This window comes from Alexandromys fortis, unplaced genomic scaffold (genome assembly GCF_014885135.2).
Source record: "Alexandromys fortis isolate MF-2015 unplaced genomic scaffold, M_Fortis_MF-2015_v1.1 scaffold_252, whole genome shotgun sequence".
In the NCBI taxonomy this organism is placed as follows: Eukaryota; Metazoa; Chordata; class Mammalia; order Rodentia; family Cricetidae; genus Alexandromys; species Alexandromys fortis.
This window is the reverse complement of record NW_026068127.1, coordinates 1,233,939-1,255,242: the sequence shown is the minus strand read 5'-3', so window position 1 is coordinate 1,255,242 and position 21,304 is coordinate 1,233,939. Positions and strand designations below refer to the sequence as shown.

Below are 21,304 nucleotides of genomic sequence, written 5' to 3'. Positions count from 1 at the left end.
TTCTGTCTCCCGAGTACTGAGATTAAAGGCCACCAAACCAACTATTTTATGTGTATGGGTGTGTTGCCTGCACATACATACAGCATTCACAGAAGCCAGAAGAAGGTGTCAGATCTCCTGGAAGTGGAATTACATATGGTTGTGTCTAGACCCTAGGTCATTTGGAAGGGCAATCAGTGCTCTTAATCACTTAGCCATCTCTCCAACCCAGCATTTCCTTTCCCCACTTTGAGACAGGGTTTCTTTGTATAACAGCCCTGACTGTTCTAGAACTCACTTTGTAAACCAGGCTGGCCTCCAGTTCGGAGATCTGCCTGCCTCTGCCTCCTGAGTGCTTGGATTAAAGGCGTGTGCCACCATCTCCCGGCTCTAGTAATTATCCTGATGAATGGTTTTTCGTTCTGCTGTAGAGCACTAATCAAGAACTACATATTCTTTTCCATATTTGAATATAAGATTGGATCTAGAAGTACTGTTGACAGAGGTTTCTGTCCTGCCTGGTCCCACAGTTGTTCAGTCCCAAAGAAACACACAGTAGCCTACAGTAATTATAAACTAGTTGGCCTATTAGCTCAGGCTTTCTTATTAACTGACTCTTATATCTTAAATTAACCCATAATTCTTGTCTGTGTTAGCCACGTGGCTTGGTACCTTTAATCATTGAGGTATTCTCATCTTGCTTCCTCTGTGTCTGGGTGACAACTGCAGACTGAGCCTTTCCTTTTCCCAGAATTCTCCTATTCTTGTTGCCCCACCTATACTTCCTGCCCAGCTACTGGCCAATCAGCGTTTTATTAAACTAATACAAGTGACAAATCTTTACAGGGCACAAGACCATTGTCCCACAGCAAAGTACTATATAGAACAGTCAGGTTAGAGAATGTTTAGAATAAAAGATATAAGTATTTAAAATAGTGTTTCTCTCTCTCTCTCTCTCTCTCTCTCTCTCTCTCTCTCTCTCTCTCTCTCTCTCTCTCCTCTCTCTCTCTCTCTCTCCCTTTCTCTTGTTTTTTCGAGTTGGGTTTCTCTGTAGCTTTGGAGCCTGTCCCAAGTGCTGGGATTAAAGGCATGCACCACCACCACCTGGCTAAAATAGTGTTTCTAACGTGTTTTGAAGATTAGGAAAATGCTGTATAAGTGCTCATTACTAGAACAATCTTTAGAAGTAAAATGTCCTGGCATCGGTAAGAGTTACCATGCTGAGTTTACGGAGGTTCTGCTCACCTCCACTGAAGAGCTGAAGACCTGTCTCTTTTGCTAATAGCTGGGAAGGGAACTATTACACTTCCCTTCTTTGTAGAGGTGACATCAGTTTCTGTTCCTCAGCAAACAATAGATGTCATCTTGTCTCTTTGAAGGGAGAAAGTGAGATTTGGAGCCAAAAAGATATTTATAAAACAGTAAGAGAGAGAATATATAAATACAGCTAAAGGAGGTTTTAAAAACGTTTTGGCGACTTATTTTTCTTTTATGTGATGGATGTCTTGCTTGTCTGCATGTCTGGTATACCATGTGCATGCAGTACCCACAGAGGCCAGAAGAGGACTTAAAATCCCTTGGAAATGGGGTCATGGATGCTTGGTAGCTGTCATGTGGATGCTGGGAATTGAACCCGGCTTCTCTGGAAGTGCAGCCAGTGTTTTAACCACTGAGCAATCTCTCCAGTGCAACTGAAAAATTTTAAATACTGAGAAAAGTAGGGCTATTTGAGACCAAGGATCATAGTGAGTATGAGGGAGATTAATTTATGGAGAAATGCTAGGTCTTTAGGGTTAAGAATGTGTAGGAGGTAGCTAGGCACCCTGAACACTGTGTTGGCAGTTCTCAGCCTTGGGTGCCTATTACAATAATGGGAAGAGTTTAAAAAATAATGGTGAGCTTTAGTCATCCAAACAGTAGATTCAGCTATCTTCTAAAGGAGAACTCTAAGAAAACACAACTATTTTGTTGACTTCTATAAAAGTATTCTCTTAGATCTCTAGATTTGTGAAATGATGAGTTGCATCTTGGTCCGTGCCCTCACTCCTCATGGTTTCTAGGAGCTGTGGGCACTAGGGGAATCTTCTGTTTTTATGCTTAGTCTTTGCTTTGCTCACTGAGGCCGAACTCCTAATACCCTTGCTGATGGTAGAACTGAGGTAATCTTGTCTTTGACTCTGGCTCCTGACAAATTTTCTAAGTCACAGGGATATCTGATATAGTTCCCAACGTCCCTAACTTCCTAGGTGAGAACATCTATTGTTCTAATCAGATGAGTCTTGATGGGCTCCTGGACAACCTCAGGATGGAAGCTGGTTGCCAGTGGGCCCAGTGGGCCCCGTCTGTGTGATTACAGTTGGAACTTGCAGCTTTGGTCCCCAGCCTTGGGTATTAAAGAGATTGAGTCCGATGCTAGCTTGCAATGACTTAATCAGTCATGTGTACATAATGAACTGAGTTTGAGAGCCTCTGGATGGCTGCACATACTCATTGCCTAAGGAAGGGTATAGGAGCCCTGTGCCCATTCCCACACAGATCCTCTGTATCATTTCACACCCCTTTGTTCATGTGTTTTCCTTTCCTCATCGTGTACCCTGAGGATAAGTGTCTGAACATAAATAGTTTCCCTAAATCCTGTGAATGGTCAGACCCATGGAGGAAGTTACAGGGACTTCCTGCCAGTCAACCGTACGTGTTAACTCCCTACCTACTTCTTGGAATTGGCTTCTGAAGTCCAAGCGATTGAGCCTTCAGTCTGTCTAGCAGGTCCATGGTGTCAGAATCAAAACGATCCTCATGTCCCCAACTCCTCTCGCTGGAGTTATAGACACCTGGCTTTTCACGTGGGGCCAAGGGTCCTGATTCAGGCTCTCCTGCTCACTGGGTAAGCTCTTTACTCGAGGAGCCATTTTCCCAAGCCCTGCTCTGTTTCTTCTTAATCTGGCAATTTGTATCTTTTTTTCTCCACAGTTTTGCTGGAGATTTATTGATATAATTAGTTATCTGCCCAAACACTAGCTCTTTGTTTTTCTTAATTTTTTTCCTATTTTTATTTTCAGTTTCATTAATTTCTGCTTTTATTTATATTAATTCTCTGGAGTTTGATTTGCTGCCCCCGCCCTCCCTGTAGTCGTAAATTGGCTTGCAAATCTCTTTTCCAGTGAGAAGTGACCAACTTCTTTGGTTAAGTCTGTTTGCCTCCTCCCGTTGTGGAATCAAGCTGTTATTCTCAATATCCCTTTACACATGGTTTCTGCATGTACAGTACATATGCAAAAATACATTTTTTCTTTTTTTAAGTTTATGTGTGTGGTTGTTTTGCTTGCATGTGTGTCTGTGTACCATGTGTGTGCAGTGTCCTCAGATTCCCTGAAACTGGAGTTACAGATGGTTGTGAGCCACGATGTGGGTGCTGGAAGTCAAAGCCATATCCTCTGGAATATAACCTCATAACCACTGAGCCATCTCTCTCTGGCTCTACTTTCTCTCTCTGTTGTAGCATTTTGCTAGGTTGTACTCTGGCACTATCTTTATTCTGTCTGTACATTGCTCCCCCCCCCCCTTTAATACTAGGGATTACTAGGCAAGTGCTCCACCACTGAGTTACATCTCCAGCCCGTCTTTATTTTTCTTTTGAGACAGATTCTTACTGCATTCAGGCTGGCCACCAACCTAGAGCCTCAAAGCCTCCTATAGATAATAATTTCAGGTGTGTGCTGCCAGTCCTGGCTTTACTGTCTGCTATGAATAACAGTTTTTCTTGTATCTATTGATTTTAAATGGCCTTAAACTTCTCCCACCACCTCCTGAGTGCTGAGATCACAGATATGTGCCACCCACCATTCCTGGTTTATGTGGTGCTGGGAATTGAACCCAGGACTTGAGTTCATACTAGGCAAACATGCTGGTTCTTAGGTACCAGCTTTACTTCTCCAAGTTCCATGAGACAGTAAGCATTGTCTTCAGCAGTCATTTTAGGATTCTTTACTGTGTGAATTCTTTGGGAAAAGAGTGGAACAGTTTTATCTCCTTTACTTACCTCCCCCATGTGTATTGTCTCTTTTGTTAAGGGCCCAGTTTACATACAGAAATAATTGTGTTTCTGCACCAACTCTCTTGCTTGTGCTGTCTTGATAACCTCAGACACATGAGGACTTTTAATAATTCCCTTTCGATCCCATCAGAACTGTGGTAATAATCACTTTGAGGTCTGTAGTTGTGATGGGTTCAGGGGACAGAGCATTCTTTCACACATACTTCCCAGGGCCTATGCTTTTGCGCTAGGCCAGTGGTTCTCAACCTGTGGGTCACGACCCTTTCGCAGAGCTCACCTAAGACGTTGGAAAACCCTTTGTATTACGATCTATAGCAGTAGCAAAATTACAGTTACAAAGTAGCAACAAAAATAATTTTACGGTTGGGGGCCAGCACAACACGAGGACCTGTGTGGAAGGGTGGCAGCGTGGGGAAGGTTGAGAACCACCGCTCTAAGCACCATCAGTTCTTATGGCACTGCTTTGACGTTTATGTTTTATCCAGGGATGGTTTTGATCCTTCTGAAAATCCATTTTGTGTTGGGTGTAGTAGTGCATGCCTGAAATCCCAACATTTGGGAGACCGACATAGGAGGATTGCTTTAAGTTCAAAGCCTGCCTGGACTTCAGAATGAGTTCCAAATTGCCGTGGACTGGGAAGACCTCATCTACATTTTTTGACAGTACACTTTTTAAACTTCACTAATGATTCTTTAGACGCTGCCTTTTCTTGCACAATGGAATGGTTGCTTGACAGGAATTTCTCGTCATTCCAGACCCATACTCCTTACGTGTAGAACACTGTCTTTATTTCTGAAGAATTATATATTTCTAAAAACCCCTTCCTTGTTTTAGATAGTTACAGGGTTTGTTGTTTTATGAATAAGCTCTATGTGATGTCATAGTTAAGAACTCAGCTGTAGTTAAAATGACGTGCAGACCATGTTCTTCTCGGATGTGAACTTTTCAGATAAACAAGGAACTTTGGGAGCGGGGGAAGCTTTCCTGTACTGGAGATTGAATCAGGGCTTCAGGCTTGCGAAGGCTGGCTCTACAGTGAGCTGTATCCCCAGTCTGGGAAACATTCTCTGTGTCCTAAAGAGTATAACGGGACGTTTGCTTTTTCAGAACAACATGGTAATCTCTCTTTGCTGCAAAGGTGGTGTTTTACTCTAAGTTACCGTGAAGCTTGATGATCATAGACTTCATAAAATATCCCCGAAGGCCCACTGTTGACCTCAGGTGCCGACTTTAGCCCGCTGGTGAAGCTTTTTATCTGCAATGAAAGCAGGTGTGGCTAAAAGGATGACGCTCCGGTGATGTTGCTTAGCGTTCATCATGTTCTCCTTTTCTTCTTTCCTAAAGGACCAGGGTTACCTTCCCCTTCACTCCCTTACAGTGGTGTATGGAAGAGCTTCTCAGAATAAAAACTTAACATTGTTACTTGAAGATTGTTAGAAGATAAACAAAGATAAACATACTATGAAATCTTCATAGCAGCGTGCGCCTGGTGTTTAGTGTGCAATAATAAACCACCGTTATCCTGATGTTAGGGCATATTTGTAAATTATATCTAAACTGGGCGCTCTTTCAATTTTGACCACTTACTACTGCTCCGGCTCTAGATTTAATGTTTTTTTTTTTTAATAAGAAAGTTGATACCGGCTCATCCATTTGGTTTCTTCCTACAGATCAACAGAGATTACAAGCTGTTTGTAAAATTCGCCTTCAGGTGACTGTTAGCTTTAGTTGTCTCTGACAATTATAGATGAACCTTGCTTCTACAAAGGACGAGAAACCAGAGTTTATAAATGTGGTAAAGTTAAAGTGTGTAAGGGCAGGAATAAATTTCTTAGTTGCTCAGTATTTAGAGATGCATTTGATTGTTTTTATGGTTCCAGATAGCAATTATTTCTAATATTTATTTTGCAGTGAGGGCCGAGGCAAGTTGACCGTATTTTCAGTTAAAGCTATGTTAGCAACCATGTGTGGTGGAAAAATGCTGGACAAATTGAGATGTAAGTATTTTCATATTACTTAAAAGTTTTTATTTTCAAATTAGGATGTCTAAACAGTTTTGAGTGAGTGAATGATGTAAGAATTTTGGAGGAGGCTCTGTTGTAGCAGCTGGCTCCAGATACGTGAGCTGTGCCACCTACTGTTCAGATGCATAAGCCAACTGCACTTCTTGTTAGGGTTTTTAAAGTGAGAAAACTGGAGTTCAGAACAATGATATTCACATGAAAAAAACCACTTACAAATGCTTTCTATATTAGTAAATGTGATTGGAGATGATTATGTTTTTAGTTAGAAAATAAATGTGATTGCTTTTACTAGGCTCGATCAAGTTTAGCCTTCTTACAGCTGCAGGTGAATTTTTTTTTTTTTTTTTTTTTTTTTTTTTTTTTTTTTTTTTTTTTGGCTGTAATCAAGCTTTCTTAGCCAGGCTCAGCTACTCAGAAGCTGACAGGCTGCTCCCCCTCCCAGGCTGTCCTGTTCCTTCCTAGCTGCTTTTCCTTCTATTGCTGTTACTTGCTTTTTGTTTTTCCTTTTCCACGGGTTGCCATTCATAACTGTTTAGTTTTGCTGCTTGTGGGTTTTACTTATCTGGTCCTCAGGTCAGGTGTCTGTCTGTACCTGCTTGTCGGCATGTGCACCACATTCGTACGTGTGCTGCCCTGATAGAGGGCGACGGCGTGGTATCGTCTACATTCAGAGCCTGGTTTTAAGCTGTTCTTTTCTCTACTCTGCTAATACTGCTATGGCAGGGACACACTTAGGGCCAGGAGCCGTGTTTCCAAGAAGTAAAAGTGAAGCGTGGGTGTTTGTGAGGCGCTGTGATTATGTGTGTTGTGGGAAGGATGACTCGAGATTAAAGCGCTTGTCAGAAGCCTGACAGGACCCCAGAACTCACACGGTGAGCAAGAGGACCAGTCTCCGTGAGTTTCATGACATACACACACAGATAACAACGTCGTTTTAAAAAGACAGAATTGTGACTTTTTATGTTTGCATGAAATATAATTTCAGCCATATTCTCCTTTTCAAAAGAAATCTCCATAAAAGAATAAAGAAAGGAAGAAAAAGGAAAATCCTTTTATAAGTGGCCCTCAGCATTTGACATCTGTGTTGTTCAGGGTTTGGCTATCCTGAGCTTTTTCAGATTTTATTTGTTGTTTGGGCTAGTGATGTTTGGTTGTGTGTTCTCTGTCACTGCTGATTTGATGCTGTTAGAGGTCCCCTGTCTTTCGAGCTCTCTGCTTGTTCCTGTATGCCACTGACAGAAGCACCACACACATAATACTCCTTAAGTGGGTGTCCTGGGAGACGCACCCAAAGCCTGTACTCAGACGGTCAGTTTGGACCACCCATGGGAACCTGTCCCCCTGGGTTCTCATTCCCCGACGTGCTCTCTCTGGTTGAGGTGGCTGGATAACTGCATAGGCAAAAGGGAAATGTGTAGTACTGCTTGGTGACCTCCAGCTGTAATTTCTTTATATACGTTCTTCTCCCGTTAGTGTGTTTAGTTCCCATCCACTCTGCAACCTCTTCTGACTGCATTCTCTAGTAAAGGCCCCACTATATGAAGCCTCTACCGTGTGGGATACACCTCAGCATTGTTTCTTCTTATTTTTTTAACTTTTGCTTCTTGCCTTTTAGAATTTTTTTCAAAGATTTATTTATTATTATTATTTTTTGTTGTTTTATGTCCACTAGTGTTATGTTTGTGAGGGTGTCTCAGATCCCCTCTGGAACTGGAGCTGCAGACAGTTGTGATCCACCACGTGGGTGCTGGGAATTGAACTTGGGTCCTCTGGAAAAGCAGCCAGAGATGACCGCTGAGTCATCTCTCCAGCCCTGCTGTTTAGAATTTTTTAACTAAAACTTTTCCTTTATTTCCCCCCTCTACCTCTATAAAAATCTTTATTGTTTATGTGTATATGTTTGTGCCTGCTTGTCTGTTTGTATATCACATTGGTACAGGAGCCTACTGGAGCTGGAATTAAAGGAGGTCCCTGTAAGAAAGCAAGTGGTTTTTTGTTTTTTTTTTTTGTTTTTTTTTTTTTTTTACTGCTGAGCCCTTGTCTCTCAAGCCTCTGCCTCCACCTTTTATATTTGATGTGTTTTAATATCAGAATATCACCTTAAATGACTTCACAAACATTTGTGCTTTGGTCTGAAATGTGTTAGATTTTTCAGAAATGCTCGGAGCATTTCTGTCTCTAGGACATTTACAGAAATGTCCCTTACTGTGGTCCTTAGGGCTGTGTTCCTCGATTGAAAGGTAATTTACATAAAATCCTAAATGCCATCTTGTAATCAGGGTAGACTTTAAAAAAGTGCGATCAGAACTCAGTGCCAGCACCCCAGCGTGGGAGCAGCACCTGCAGACTGAAACCACAGCTGCCAACCAGACTCAGCATCTACCTGGTTGACCGCAGACTGACTTTGTCAGTGTTTGCCGTTTGTTTCCTAAGAAATTTAACCCTCTTATTTAAACCCCACCAACTCATCCTGAAAGTGGCAAGCGATTCATTTATTTTCTTTATTAATTTTGATTTGTTTACTTTAAATTTTATTTAAAAGCTAGCATTGTTATTTTTGCAGAATTAACAAATGTGTGAGGAAGACTGTAAAAACGCTTTTATCGCAGGTTGGAGGGCTGGAGAGATGGCTCAGCGGTTAAGAGCATTAGCTCCTCTTCCAGGTTTCCTGAGTTCAGTCCCCGTCAACCACACGGTGGCTCACAACCATCTGTAATAGGGTCAGATACCCTTTTCTGGTGTGCTTGAAGGCAGAGCACTCATGTAAATAAAAATGTGTAAACAAATAATCTTTAACTGGACATGGTGGCACACTCCTTTAATCTCAGTACTCGGGAGGCAGAGGCGGGCGAATCTTTTGAGTTTGAGGCCAGCCTGGTCTATAGAGTGAGTTCCAGGACAGCCAGGGCTGTTATACAGAGAAACCCTGTCTAGAAACAAACAAAAAAAAGAAAGAAAGAAAGAAAGAAAGAAAGAAAGAAAGAAAGAAAAGAAAAGAAAAGAAAAGTGCTTTTATCTATTCATTTGTTGGGCTTGTGGAGGAATAATTGGGGCTCTGCTTCAAGTTACAGACAGACACCTATCACACTTTTTTTATTCATCTTTTTTTGTGCCCCGAGTCTTCTAATGATAGCCTAGAACTCTTAGGCTCCAGGGATTCTCCTACCTCAACCTTAGTCCAATTATCAAAAGGCTCACAGCAATTTTCCCTGGTTGAGCACACTGGGGTTACAATAGTCCAGTTTATACGACTTATCTTCTTACATGTCTTCAAAAGACTACACGCTGAGTAGAGGAAACACTAACCTGAGCATCTTCCTACTGTGGCCTTTCTCACCATTGTTTCGGTCACTTGCTTCTGGTGTTTCATTAACAGGCTGACAGTTTCCCTGTTCAAAATCCTGCTTCTTTTGCCAGGCCTTTAATCACCTGTCACTCCACCCTTACCCCCACCCGTGTCTGCTAGCCAGCCCTTGATTTCTCTTTTAATCTGCATCAGAGATGCCCATGTCTTGCATTTCTGGAATAACTGAAATGTTTTAGAATGAGAAGCAAGCAAGAAATACTCTCTATATCTTCACTTTATGAACTATTAAAGAAAATGAAGAAAAACAGAAACTAAGGGAAGCTGGGTTGGTCAGGGTTCTCCAGAACAGTGGTTCACAACCCTCCTATCTCTGCGGCCCTTTAGTACAGTTCCTCATGCTGTGCTGACCCGCAACCATGGAATTACTTCATTACTACTTCATCACTGTAATTTTGCTACCGTTATCAATCATAATGTAAATATCTGATATGCAAGATATCTGATATATGACCCCCAAAAGGATCATGACCCACAGGTTGAGAACCACTGCTCTAGAGGCACAGAACACGTTTACACACACATACACATGTAATACACGATATGTATTTTAATAAATACTTTACATATACACACATGCATATATATGGGTTTATTAGAATGACTTACAAACTGTGGTCCAGCTAGCCAACAATGGCTATCTATGAACAGAAGGTCCCAGAATATAGTAGTTGTTCAGTTTGTGAAGCTGGTCATCTCAGCTGTTCTTTAGTATATGCCAGAATTTCAAAGAGGGGGGCTCTAATGCCAGTGAAGGAATAGACTTGCCAATGAGAGCAAGGAGGCAAAGTTCCTCCTTCCACGTCCTTTATATAAGCTGCCACAAGAAAGCGTGACCCAGATAAGGCTGAACCTTTTCACCTCAAAAGAACTGGATTAGCCAGGTGGTGGTGGTGAACACCTTCAATCTCAGCACTCGGGAGGCAGAGGCAGGCAGTTCTGTGAGTTCAAGGCTAGCCTGGCCTACAGAGTGACTTCCAGGACAGCCAGGACTGTTATAAAGAGAAACCTTGTCTTGCAAAACAACAAACAAACAAACAAAAAAATCTGGATTAAAGGTGCATCTTCCCACTTCAGAAGATACGGATTAAATGTAGGCCTTCCCATTTCAAATGATTCAATTAAGAAAAAAAAATCCTCACAGGTGTACCCAGCTAATTCCAGATGTAGCCAAGTTGACAACCAATGTATTAGCCATCCAGAGGCCAAGAACTCTTTGTAAGGTGGGTGTGGCTGAGTCATCAATGGTTTCTGACTCCATCCGTGACATGGAATTTTAGTGTGTTAGAGAATGCAGTGTGCCTTGCATTTAGTTGTGGTGTGTGCTTATAAACAGACAGACGTGTGTACATGCTTTTCTGGGCCAAGTCACCAGTAGGTTGAAAGATGGCAGGAGCTGGGAGTCACCTTTGCCAGGGGACATTCATATAAAAGGGAAATGGCTGTTCATTGATAGTCTTGTCCCTTGGGTCTGAACAGTCCTGTCACTTTGCAGAAGCCTGACATGAGATAGTGAGCGCTCCTGTACAGATGTAAGCAGTCAGTAGAACCAGGGCCACTCTCACCGGGAGCAAACACAAACCTGTGCCGATGGCAGAGCAGCAGCATTGCCTGGTGCATGGGGAGAGTGTGTTAGAGGCTGAAAGAGGCAGCCATATTGAAGGGCTCAATCGTGGGAACAACTGTTGGGGAACTGGCATACTTTCTTTCTCAGCCATAGAAATAGGACAGTCATCCTGTTATGCCAGAATGGGATAGGGCTTTAATTAGAGAACTAATTTTTTTTTTTTTTTTAGTGCTAAGGGTTGAACCTCTGATCTTACACCTGTTACACACTCTCCGTTACCTCCAGACCTTGTTCTTGATAGTTTTATTAAATTTTATTTGCTTCTTTAAGCTTTGTTATATGCAAGTAGTAAATCACACTAATTTAGATTCATTACTTGTTATTCTTCACTTGAGAATTAAAAAAATCAGCCTAGTTTTACATCATTTTTCTGCTTTTTTTTTTTTTAAACAACCCAGCTGGGCATGGTGGCGCACGCCTTTAGTGCCAGCCCTCAGGAGGCAGAGGAAGGCAGATCTCTGTGAGCTCGAGGCCAGCCTGGTTCATAAATCTGTTATACAGAGAAACCTTGTCTTGAAAAACCAACCAACCAACCAACCAGCCAACCAACCAAACAGAAACAACCCACTAGTTAAACCAGTAACTCAAGAAATAATGAGTTACCTCATTATGCCTTCAGGTTTTGGATCTAGCTGTTGTTCTTCTCCTAAAACAAACATTTTTTTTTATGTTTTGTGCCTTTCCTGATTAAAAAATTACCACTTTGAGTCCATTGAACATACCTTAGTAACTGAGTGAAATGGAAGAGAATACATTTTTTGTGGGCGTGGCAGTCGTGTGACTCTCTGGTTATTATTTCCCTTTATGCTTTTAATGAATTAGATGTAGAATTGTTGACATGGGTGTTGTATACGTAAGTTTGTAATTATGATACTGTACATTTGTAAGTATATGGCAGCTAAAATCTCTAGCCCTTTTTTTCTGTTAATGGCTATGAGTTGGTTACTCATTGTCTGGCTAGCTGTGACTACATTTAATGGTAGCAGAAACTTGATTAAAAAGTGACTTAAATACACTGGGGTTTATGTTCCTTATGTAAAAACAAGTCCAAAGGCTGCTGAGTTCAATGTTGGTCCCACGACCTGAGGATGTCATGAGACTCCAGTTCCTTCCATCTTCCTGTCCTGATGTATGGTACCTTTCTTAGGGTAATAAGATGACTTCTTTGTCCTGGACTGAGGTGTTCATTCCAGGCAGAAAGAAGAGAGGTAACTCTAATAGGAAACCAAAACTTTCCCAGGAATTTACCCCAGAGTTACAGCGTGGATGGCATCAAGACCTTTTAAAAAACGTGTACATTCACAAGGACAGATGCTCAACTGTGTTCATAGCAGCATTGTTTGTCATAGCCATAACCTGGAAACAACCTAGATGCCCCTCGACCAAAGAATGGATAAGGAAAATGTGGTACATTTACACAATGGAGTACTACACAGCAGGAAAAAATAATGACATCTTGAAATTTGCAGGCAAATGGATGGAGCTAGAAAACACCATGTTGAATGAAGTAACCCAGACCCAGAAAGACATTTATCATATATACTCACTCATAAGTGGTTTTTAAACATAAAGGAAAGAAAACCAGCCTACAAATCACAATCCCAGAGAACCTCAACAACAATGAGAACCCTAAGAGAGACATTCATGGATCTAATCTACATGGGAAGTAGAAAGTAAAAAAAGGGGGGCTGGAGAGATGGCTCAGCAGTTAAGAGCACTGCCTGCTCTTCCAAAGGTCCTGAGTTCAATTCCCAGCAACCACATGGTGGCTCACAACCATCTGTAATGAGATCTGGTGCCCTCTTCTGGCCTGTAGACAGAATACTGAGAATACTGTATATGTAATAAATAAATAAGTCTTTAAAAAAAAAAAAGAAAGAAAGTAGAAAAAGACAAGATCTTCTGAGTAAATTGGGAGCATGGGGACCATGGGAGAGGATAGAAGGGAGGGGAGCAGAGAAAATTTAGAGCTCAATAAAAATCAATTTAAAAAACTGGAAAAATGTTGAAATAAGAGCGGCGGGGCTGCGTCCCCAACACCCCGGCCGCTTGGCTAGCTCATGCCCGAAATAACAACACACAAACTGTATTCATTTAAGAACTGCTTGGCCCATGAACTCTAGCCCTTACAGGCCAATTCTCGCACCTGGACTAGCCCATTTCTAGTGATGTGTGTAAGCACCCCAAGGTGCGCTTACCGGGAAGATTCTAGCCTAAGTCCATCGTGGGTTGCAGCTGCCTGGGAGAGCAGAGCATGGCGGCTGTCCGGTCCCTCTGGAAGCAGCGCAGAGTCTGACCTCACTTCCTCTTCCGCCCAGAATTCTATTCTGTTTCCTCCTCCCATCTATGTTCTAAGCTATGAGGCCAAGCAGTTGGTTTATTACTTAACCAGTGAAATCAACAGATTGATATATGACACTCCCACATCAGAAAAAAAAAAACCTGTGCACACTGTCACAATAAACACAGGGTTCAGCCAGTGAGAGGGGAAGTAGACACTGTGTGGGTGCCGTGAGGTGTCTGCCACATCCCATACTGACCCTGTGTTCTGACTTAATGCATAGTTGTGCTCCTGGTAGGAATAGCAACCAGCTTTTTAAAAATGGAGTCAACCGTGCTTTCCCCTCTTTTTAGAAGCTGAGCATCTCCGAGCTCACTGCAGTCCTTAATACTTGAGACTCAGCGCTCTGTGTAGGATAGCTCCACCTGTAAACAAGACGCCAGGCCCCATGCAGTTAGTTCTGATACAGGTATGACATCTCTAGGTTATTTCAGTAAGGTTTGTCACATCTTCTCACGCTAGAAATGTAGAGTAATCCTAACCTTGAAAGTCCTTTATTCTCTTATCCAATACATTGAAGCATCTCCAGTTGATTCTTCTTTCCCACCCCGGCCACCACTTCCTTTCTTTTAGACTTGTTTGGGTCTGGAATAGAGGTCAGTTGGTAGGGTGCTTGCCTGACACAGGTGAAGCTCTGGGCTCACTCCCTAGCACCACATAGACTGTAACTGGAGCGGCGAAGGGAGGTAGAGGCAGGGCCACCAGAAGTACAAGGTCATCCTTGACTCCATAGTGAGTTCCACACCAACCTGGGCCATATGAAAAAACAATAAATTCTGAAAACTAACTCTTAAAAATATATGTATAATTTATTTTTTATTTTATGTTCATTGGTGTTTTGCCTGCATGTATGTCTGTGTGAGGGCGTCAGATCCCCTGGAACTGGAGTTACAGATAGGTGTGAGCTGCCATGTGAGTACTAGGAAAGGTCCTCTGGAAAAGCAGCCAGTGCTCTTAACCATTGAGCTATCTCTTCTGAGCTACTGAACACTTTCTTGGCAATCCCTTTTTGTGACTTGTCATTACTGTTGTCTTCTAATTGATGTGTTTGTTTTGCCGAGAATTGAACCCAGCTTATGCAGGATAGGAAAGTGCTCTGCCTTTGTATTCTTTCTGCTCCTTGTCTTGCTTTGTGTGTTAATGTTTCTCATAAATGAGTTAATATCTCTGCATTTCTCTCTTCTGGGAGAACTTATAAATTTGCCTTCCTTCTTCCTTTTCTAGCATTTATCCAATTGTCATTCTGTCCTATCAATGATGTTTTTTGGCTATGGGTATATCCTAGTCATTATTTTTCATGGCTTTTTGTTCATTTGGGGAGGATACCATGTTGAACCTAGGGCCTCATGCTTGCTAAGCAGGCACTCTTATTCCCGAGTTTGGCTTACCCTGTGTGTGCTCTTGTTGCATAGTGACAGGCCCTCTTTTAATATGTTTATTTTAAAGCTCTTAGTTCATTTGTTCTTCTCCTTCCCTCTGTCCTTTTTTCCCTCTGATTTTTAGGGACATGGTCTTTTTATGTAGCCATGGTTGGCTTTGAGCTTCCCATGTGAACCAGGATGGCTTCAAAGTTATGGAACTTCTCCTGCCTCTAAGTATTGAACTACAGGGAAACACCACCATACCCAGATACCACACCTAGCAATGTTCCTGATGTTGATATATACGGTCCTGTCTGTTGATATTTTAAAAATAGTTTCCTTTTATCATTTATTAATATACCTTTAAATTCTTTTTTGTTTTTTCAAAGGTTTGTTTGTTAATTTGTATTTTATGTATATGAATGCTTTTCATGTACACCTGTACACCATTGTAGATGGTTGTAAGCTACCATGTGGTTGCTGGAAATTGGACTCAGGACCTCTAGAAGAGCAGAGCAGCCAGTGCTCTTAACCACGGAGCCATTTTTCCAGCCTCTAAGTTATATCTTAAAGCACTGTAATTTGCTCACATTTACTACAGAGTCAGATAGGTATGGATTTCAAACTTGATTTAACCATTGGCTAAAGTTCTAAGCAATACTTTCTTATCTGTTATTTTAAATAATTCTGCCTGAGCACACGTGCACGTATATGACAGAGGTCATGTCTCCTTGTCACACGGTTTTGACCTTCTGTTATCCTTCTTTCTCCTGAACTCTGGATGAGAAGAGGAATAACTGAGACAGGAGCTCTATACAAAGACCAATGAACAGAATTACTAGGAACTCCTTTCCCATCTTCTTGGCCATCTTTCTGTAAAAACAGAATCATATTGTATCACAGTCTCTTGGGATAGAAGAATATAAATGGTGTATTAGTTGCTCTCCTCTTGCTGTGATAGACTACTCTGACAAAAACAAGTTAGGGAAGAAATGGTTTGTTTTGGCGTACAGCCCCAGAGTGGATAAGTCCTTCACAGGAGGACGGGCTGGCAGCAGGAGCCTGAAGCTGGCCTGGCAGTCAGGAAGCAGGGTGATCACATGTCATCTACATGTAAGAAGCAGAGAGGGGTAGGGGAGGTGAGGCCAGCCCTAACCAATCTAAACATCTGTCCTCCCACCCACAGGTAAGTGTGGTCTTTACCCACCCCTTATCAAGGAAACTTCACATTGCTACACACAGACACTAGTATAGAAAACCACAACCAATCAAAATGCAGAGTTGTGGAACCCAGTCCTAGTGACTACATTTATAAAACATTCCAGTACCGAAGGCTCAAGGAACACTGCTGGCAAGGGTGTGGAAATATTGTAAGAGCCAGAGGATCAGGGAGTTTGCTGTGAGATTGTGTTTCCTTGGACTGTCAGAAGCTACACCCTTAAAGTCTCATTGACAAGACCACCCAAATGTGAGCTGAATATTGACCAGTAGATGTGCCAAAGTGCACAGGGAAGAGCCCACATGACCTCAGCTCTTCCCAAAGAACTCCAGGCAACTAAGGAATGCTGAGAGTGGGAGAAATAGTCTTCCCCAGGGAAGAGCTCACCAACTGGTTATCCAATACCCTGAAAACATGCATACATACAAGGAACAGACGGAGCAGGTTGTATTCAGAGGGTGTGTGTGTGCTACTGAAAACATATGTACAAGGAACACTATACAGACTGAGCAGGTTGTATTCAGAGGGTGTGTGTGTGTGTATTATTGAAATCATACATACAAGGAACACTATACAGACTGAGCAGGTTGTATTCAGGGTGTGTGAATGTGCGTGTATGTGATCCAATTAAAAAAAAAAAAAGGTCGGGGGCTGGAGAGATGGCTCAGAGGTTAAGAGCATTGCCTGCTCTTCCAAAGGTCCTGAGTTCAATTCCCAGCAACCACATGGTGGCTCACAACCATCTGTAATGAGGTCTAGTGCCCTCTTCTGGCCTGCAGGCATACATACAGACAGAATATTGTATACATAATAAATAAATAAATATTAAAAAAAAGTCATGAGCCAGGTGGTGTGGCACACATCTTTAATCCCAGCACTTAGGAGGCAGAGGCAGGTGGATCTCTGTGAGTTTGAGGCCAGTGTGGTCTACAAAGCAAGATCCAGGACAGCTAGGACTGTTACACAGAGAAATCTTGTCTCCAAAAACCAAAACCAAACCAAAACAAAAAAAAAAAAACCCCAAGACCTTGAATGTAAAAGAGAGCACGGGGTATGGGGTATGTATGTATTCAAGAGGAAGGGAGAAATGTAATTATATTATAACCTAAAACAAAGTGAATTCTAAGAAAAAAAGGGCTCATCATTGTGCCTGCTCTTAGTGACATGTTTCCTCCAACAAATATGTGTCCTAAAAGTCTCATAATGTTCTCTAAATAGCATCACCAGCTAGGGACCAAGTGTTTGGTACATGAGCCCGTGGGGGACATTTCTTGTTGAGTCAACAATGTATGGGTCATTAGCTTTTAAAATGTTTTAATTGAAGTAGAATCATATCACTTAGACCTCCCCCTTTCCTCCTTCCAGTCCCTCCCATGTGCCTCTCAACTGCCACGCTGATAGCCTTTTTTCTTTGATTATTACTGTTATGTGCATATGTAAGTATATGCGATTGCTCAAATATATAAATGCAATCTGCTGAGTCTGGCTTTGTTGTTTCTGTGTATGTGGTTTCAGGGCTGACCACTTTGCACTGGACAACCAATAAGGGGACTTATCCCTGGGAGGAGCTAATTCTTCTCCCAACAGTGATTAGCTGTCTGTAGCTCTTTTGTAGGGGTAGGGTCCCGTGAAATTTCCCACCTTCCATGTTGTTATGCCCACTGTTGTTGCCATTTTTAGGAGAGACTGTCTCGCTGCAGACTTTCTTGTGTTCTGGCTCATCAGCGCTTGCTTGTTTGAGGAAACAGGGTCTCATATCATTCAGGCTGGTCTGAAAACTGTGTACTTTCATTCACCTGCCTCCGCCGCCCAAGTGCTGCGTGTGTCTTATAAACAGGTACTGAGGAGTAAAAACATGCTGCTTCAAATTTTCTTATAACGGTGGGTTACATAAATTAAAAACTAATTATCCTTCAGTTACATGAATTTAGGAAGTTGCGAGATGAGGGCTGGAGAGATGGCTAAGCAGTTAAGAGAACTTGCTGCTCTTGTAGAGACCTGGATTTGATTTTCACCCCTTATGGCAGGCACCTCACAGCTGCCTGTAACTCCAGGTGATCCATTACCCTCTGCTGGCTGCTGTGGGTACTGCACTCATGTGCAACCCCACCCCCCATTGAAAAATGATTTGAAAAGGTGAGTTGGGCATACATGAATGGTTATTACACTTAATGACTAGGGGTAGGATTGAGGGACCTTGTGAGCAAAGTAACTATACGGCGTTAATAAGGAAAAGAATAATTTGAACGTTAACTAAAACTTGTAACTTTATGATTCTTCTGAATGATGCGTGTTTAGTGGTGCAGAAATAGCATAGAGCCATGTGTAATTTTTAAGAGATGATATTTTCTTATAGTTTGCCTTTATTTACTTTTGTTCCTAAAGACATTTTCTCCCAGATGTCAGATTCCAATGGCTTGATGATATTTGGCAAGCTTGACCAGTTTCTGAAGGAAGCCCTGAAGCTCCCTACAGCTGTCTTTGAAGGACCATCCTTTGGTTACACGGAACATGCAGTCCGCACCTGTTTTCCACAACAGGTAAGGACCATTGTCAGAGCCTCGGGCTACAGGGCCACCATCTTCTACCAGATTCCCCAGGTGGCTACCAGAAGGCCAAAGTTCACCTGAGGACTCTTGTTCTCAGGTAAGGTAACGTTGGACTTCTTTTAAAGAAAAGGGTTTTTAAATTTTTCATTATTCCTACTGAATGTATGTTTCTTCTTCTGTTTAAGTAAGGTTCTTAATTGTAAGTATGGGATATTGACTTCAAGCCGTAGCCATCTTGGTCACTGCTTCCTGCACGGTGCTCACCTGCTCCTGCAGAGTGCATGGAGCTTGCTCATGGCATGGTCAGGAGTTTGGCTGCTTTTCCTGGTTTTTACTTAGAGGTTGGTATGAGTGATGAATGTGTTCCTGAGAGTTTAACTCTGCCCCAGAGACTGGGGATAGAGTAGATACTCATAATTCAAGGTACAGAACAGATAAAAGAACTGTAATACTGTGTGTAGAAAGTTAGGAGAAACAGAAAATTAGGGGAAAAAATCTGTTTTAAAATCAATAGAAAAAAGTTATCTTCCTAGAACATTTTTTTTTTTTAAAGTTTAGTTGGTGTTTTGCCTTCATGGATGTCTGCGTGAAGGTGTCAGACCCCCTGGGACTGGAGTTACCAACAGTTATGAGTTGCCACGTGGGTGCTGAGAATTGAACCTGAGTCCTTAGTCCCTTTAACCACTTAACCTCCAGCCCCCAGAAGATAACTTCTCAATTACCAAAGGAAAACTGTTTTATGGTTGGAAAAGCTTTATGGAAAACTATACCCGACAGGAGACGTGACTTCGGCTCAGCCATCAGTCATATCACCAGTAAAGGGAGACGCTGACAACTGAGCAGACTGAGATGCGCGGCTCCCCTGCTCAGACCTTCCTCTGAGGTGCACGACTGGAACGGAGTGCCGTGGAAATGTCCAAGTATGAGTGCACGCTAACTGGCGCAAACTTTCCTTTGTCAACTGTATTTCCTGTCACTGGTATAAATGGCAGTCAGCACCAGCTTTTAGCACATTAAAGCATCTGTACTCTCAGTCTGTTCTAATAAGACATAGCATGCACTACCCCCTAATATAATCTTCAAACGTAGGGAGGCTCTCTAAGCTCCTGCAGATGCTAAATCCCCTTCCTGGGTGAAGGCAGTGATGACAGGATACCAGGCCCACAGATGGCTCTCCTGGGCTAGCGTGCCTTCTTGCTGCTTGCTGCCTGCAGCTGTTGCTCCAAACGCTGTTTCCGCAGCTGGCTGCCCACACAGCACTTCAGAGCTGTCTTACAGGCGATATGCACATGGCTCTTACACGAGATGCTTCTCGAGGCCAGGTTGGACCCTCATTTAGTTCTGGGATGCTGCTTTTGAGTAAAATGGTGGCAGGATCAAGGAGAGAAGTTTATAATAAAGTGCCAGTGAAGAATGGTATTTTTCAAGTGGGTGACGGGCATTAACACTAAAGTATTCTTTGACTTCATTGTGGTTTAAAGACTATGACAAGAATCTGATATTGGAGTCATAATTGAGACTGTTGAAGGAGCTTTATAAATTGTAATTGCTGATTCAAAGAATACTATAAGGTTTCTGTAGATTACCTTAGAAGTGCTCATAGTGAGACGTCTGAGCACACAGCCTGCTTGTTGATTTTTCACCTGCTTCAGATTCCTAAAAAACAAAATCAGCTAGATGTGGTGGTGCACGCCTTTAATCCAAGCACCTGGGAGGCAGAGGCAGGTTGACCTCTGTGAATTAGAGGCCAGCCTGGGCTACAGAGTGAGTTCCAGGACAGCCACAGCTATGTAGAGAGACCCTGTCTCCAAACCACCACCCCTCCCCCCAAAAACCATAATTTAGACACATGCATTATATAGACAGTAGCGTATTTATGTCAGAATGACTGCGACAGATGTTTTTGCACAATGAAAAGTATCTTTAAGACTATGAAAAGCAGCGTGAGAGAGAAATTTGATAGTGTGCACTTGCCCTCACATCTTTATAACTTGTATTTGTGTTTTACTGAAATTTTTTTTGGTGAGGCTGTTCTTTTAAACCGAAAAAATCTTTCAGCTGTCAAACTACATCAAAGACCTTTGAGAAGGATAAAATTTTACTTGAGTTACTGATTAAAAAATGACAGGAGGGCTGGAGAGATGGCTCAGAGGTTAAGAGCATTGTCTGCTCTTCCAGAGGTCCTGAGTTCAATTCCCAGCAACCACATGGTGGCTCACAACCATCTGTAACTAGGTCTGGTGCCCTCTTCTGGCCTGCAGGCATATACACAGAATATTGTATACATAATAAATAAATAAATATTTAAAAAAAAATGACAGGAACTGACTTGGTTGGCACCTAGAGCTATTCCTCAGGGTCCTCCATGGTCACTGAGGGTTGTATTTATTTGCCTTTTGCTGTTTACACAGAGCCTGCCAGGCTCCAGAAGATCCTGTGGGCTAAGAAGTCTGTAGGAAGACAAGCTTAACTTGACCTGAGTAGCTAGGCTGTCAATTGAGCGATTCTGTCCACTGTCTGGAGATCTTCAGTTTAGATGAAAGGCAGTTTTGCCCAGTGGTCAGTGCTTGGCAGTTGTAGCAAATTGCAGATGGACGTTGTTTTGTGCCCACCTGTCTTCTGTCTTCTTTGGAGAAATAGAGTGATGCTGTAAGGAGCCAACCTGTCTCTTTTTGTTGTGAAAAGTCTTTTAATAAGTAAATATTTAAATGCCATATTCCCCAGATCTCTGAGCAGTTGAGGGCTGTTTATCAGGTATAGATGAGTTATATACCTACAGTACAGA

The 21,304-nt window shown here is 42.2% G+C and overlaps 1 protein-coding gene across 3 annotated transcripts in view; it reads left to right on the top strand.

Moving 5' to 3' along the window:
* The window catches only part of Dtnb (dystrobrevin beta), a 202,399-nt gene that overhangs the window by 34,224 nt on the left and 146,871 nt on the right, over nucleotides 1-21,304 (top strand). For all 3 annotated transcript variants that reach the window (XR_007589235.1, XR_007589234.1, XM_050125874.1), the window contains exons 5-6: nucleotides 5,946-6,031; nucleotides 18,356-18,510. Coding sequence is in view for 1 of the 3 variants with exons in the window: in XM_050125874.1 (XP_049981831.1) it covers nucleotides 5,946-6,031; nucleotides 18,356-18,510 (241 nt within the window). In the remaining 2 variants the exon portion in view is untranslated. The remainder of the gene's footprint in view (nucleotides 1-5,945; nucleotides 6,032-18,355; nucleotides 18,511-21,304) is intronic.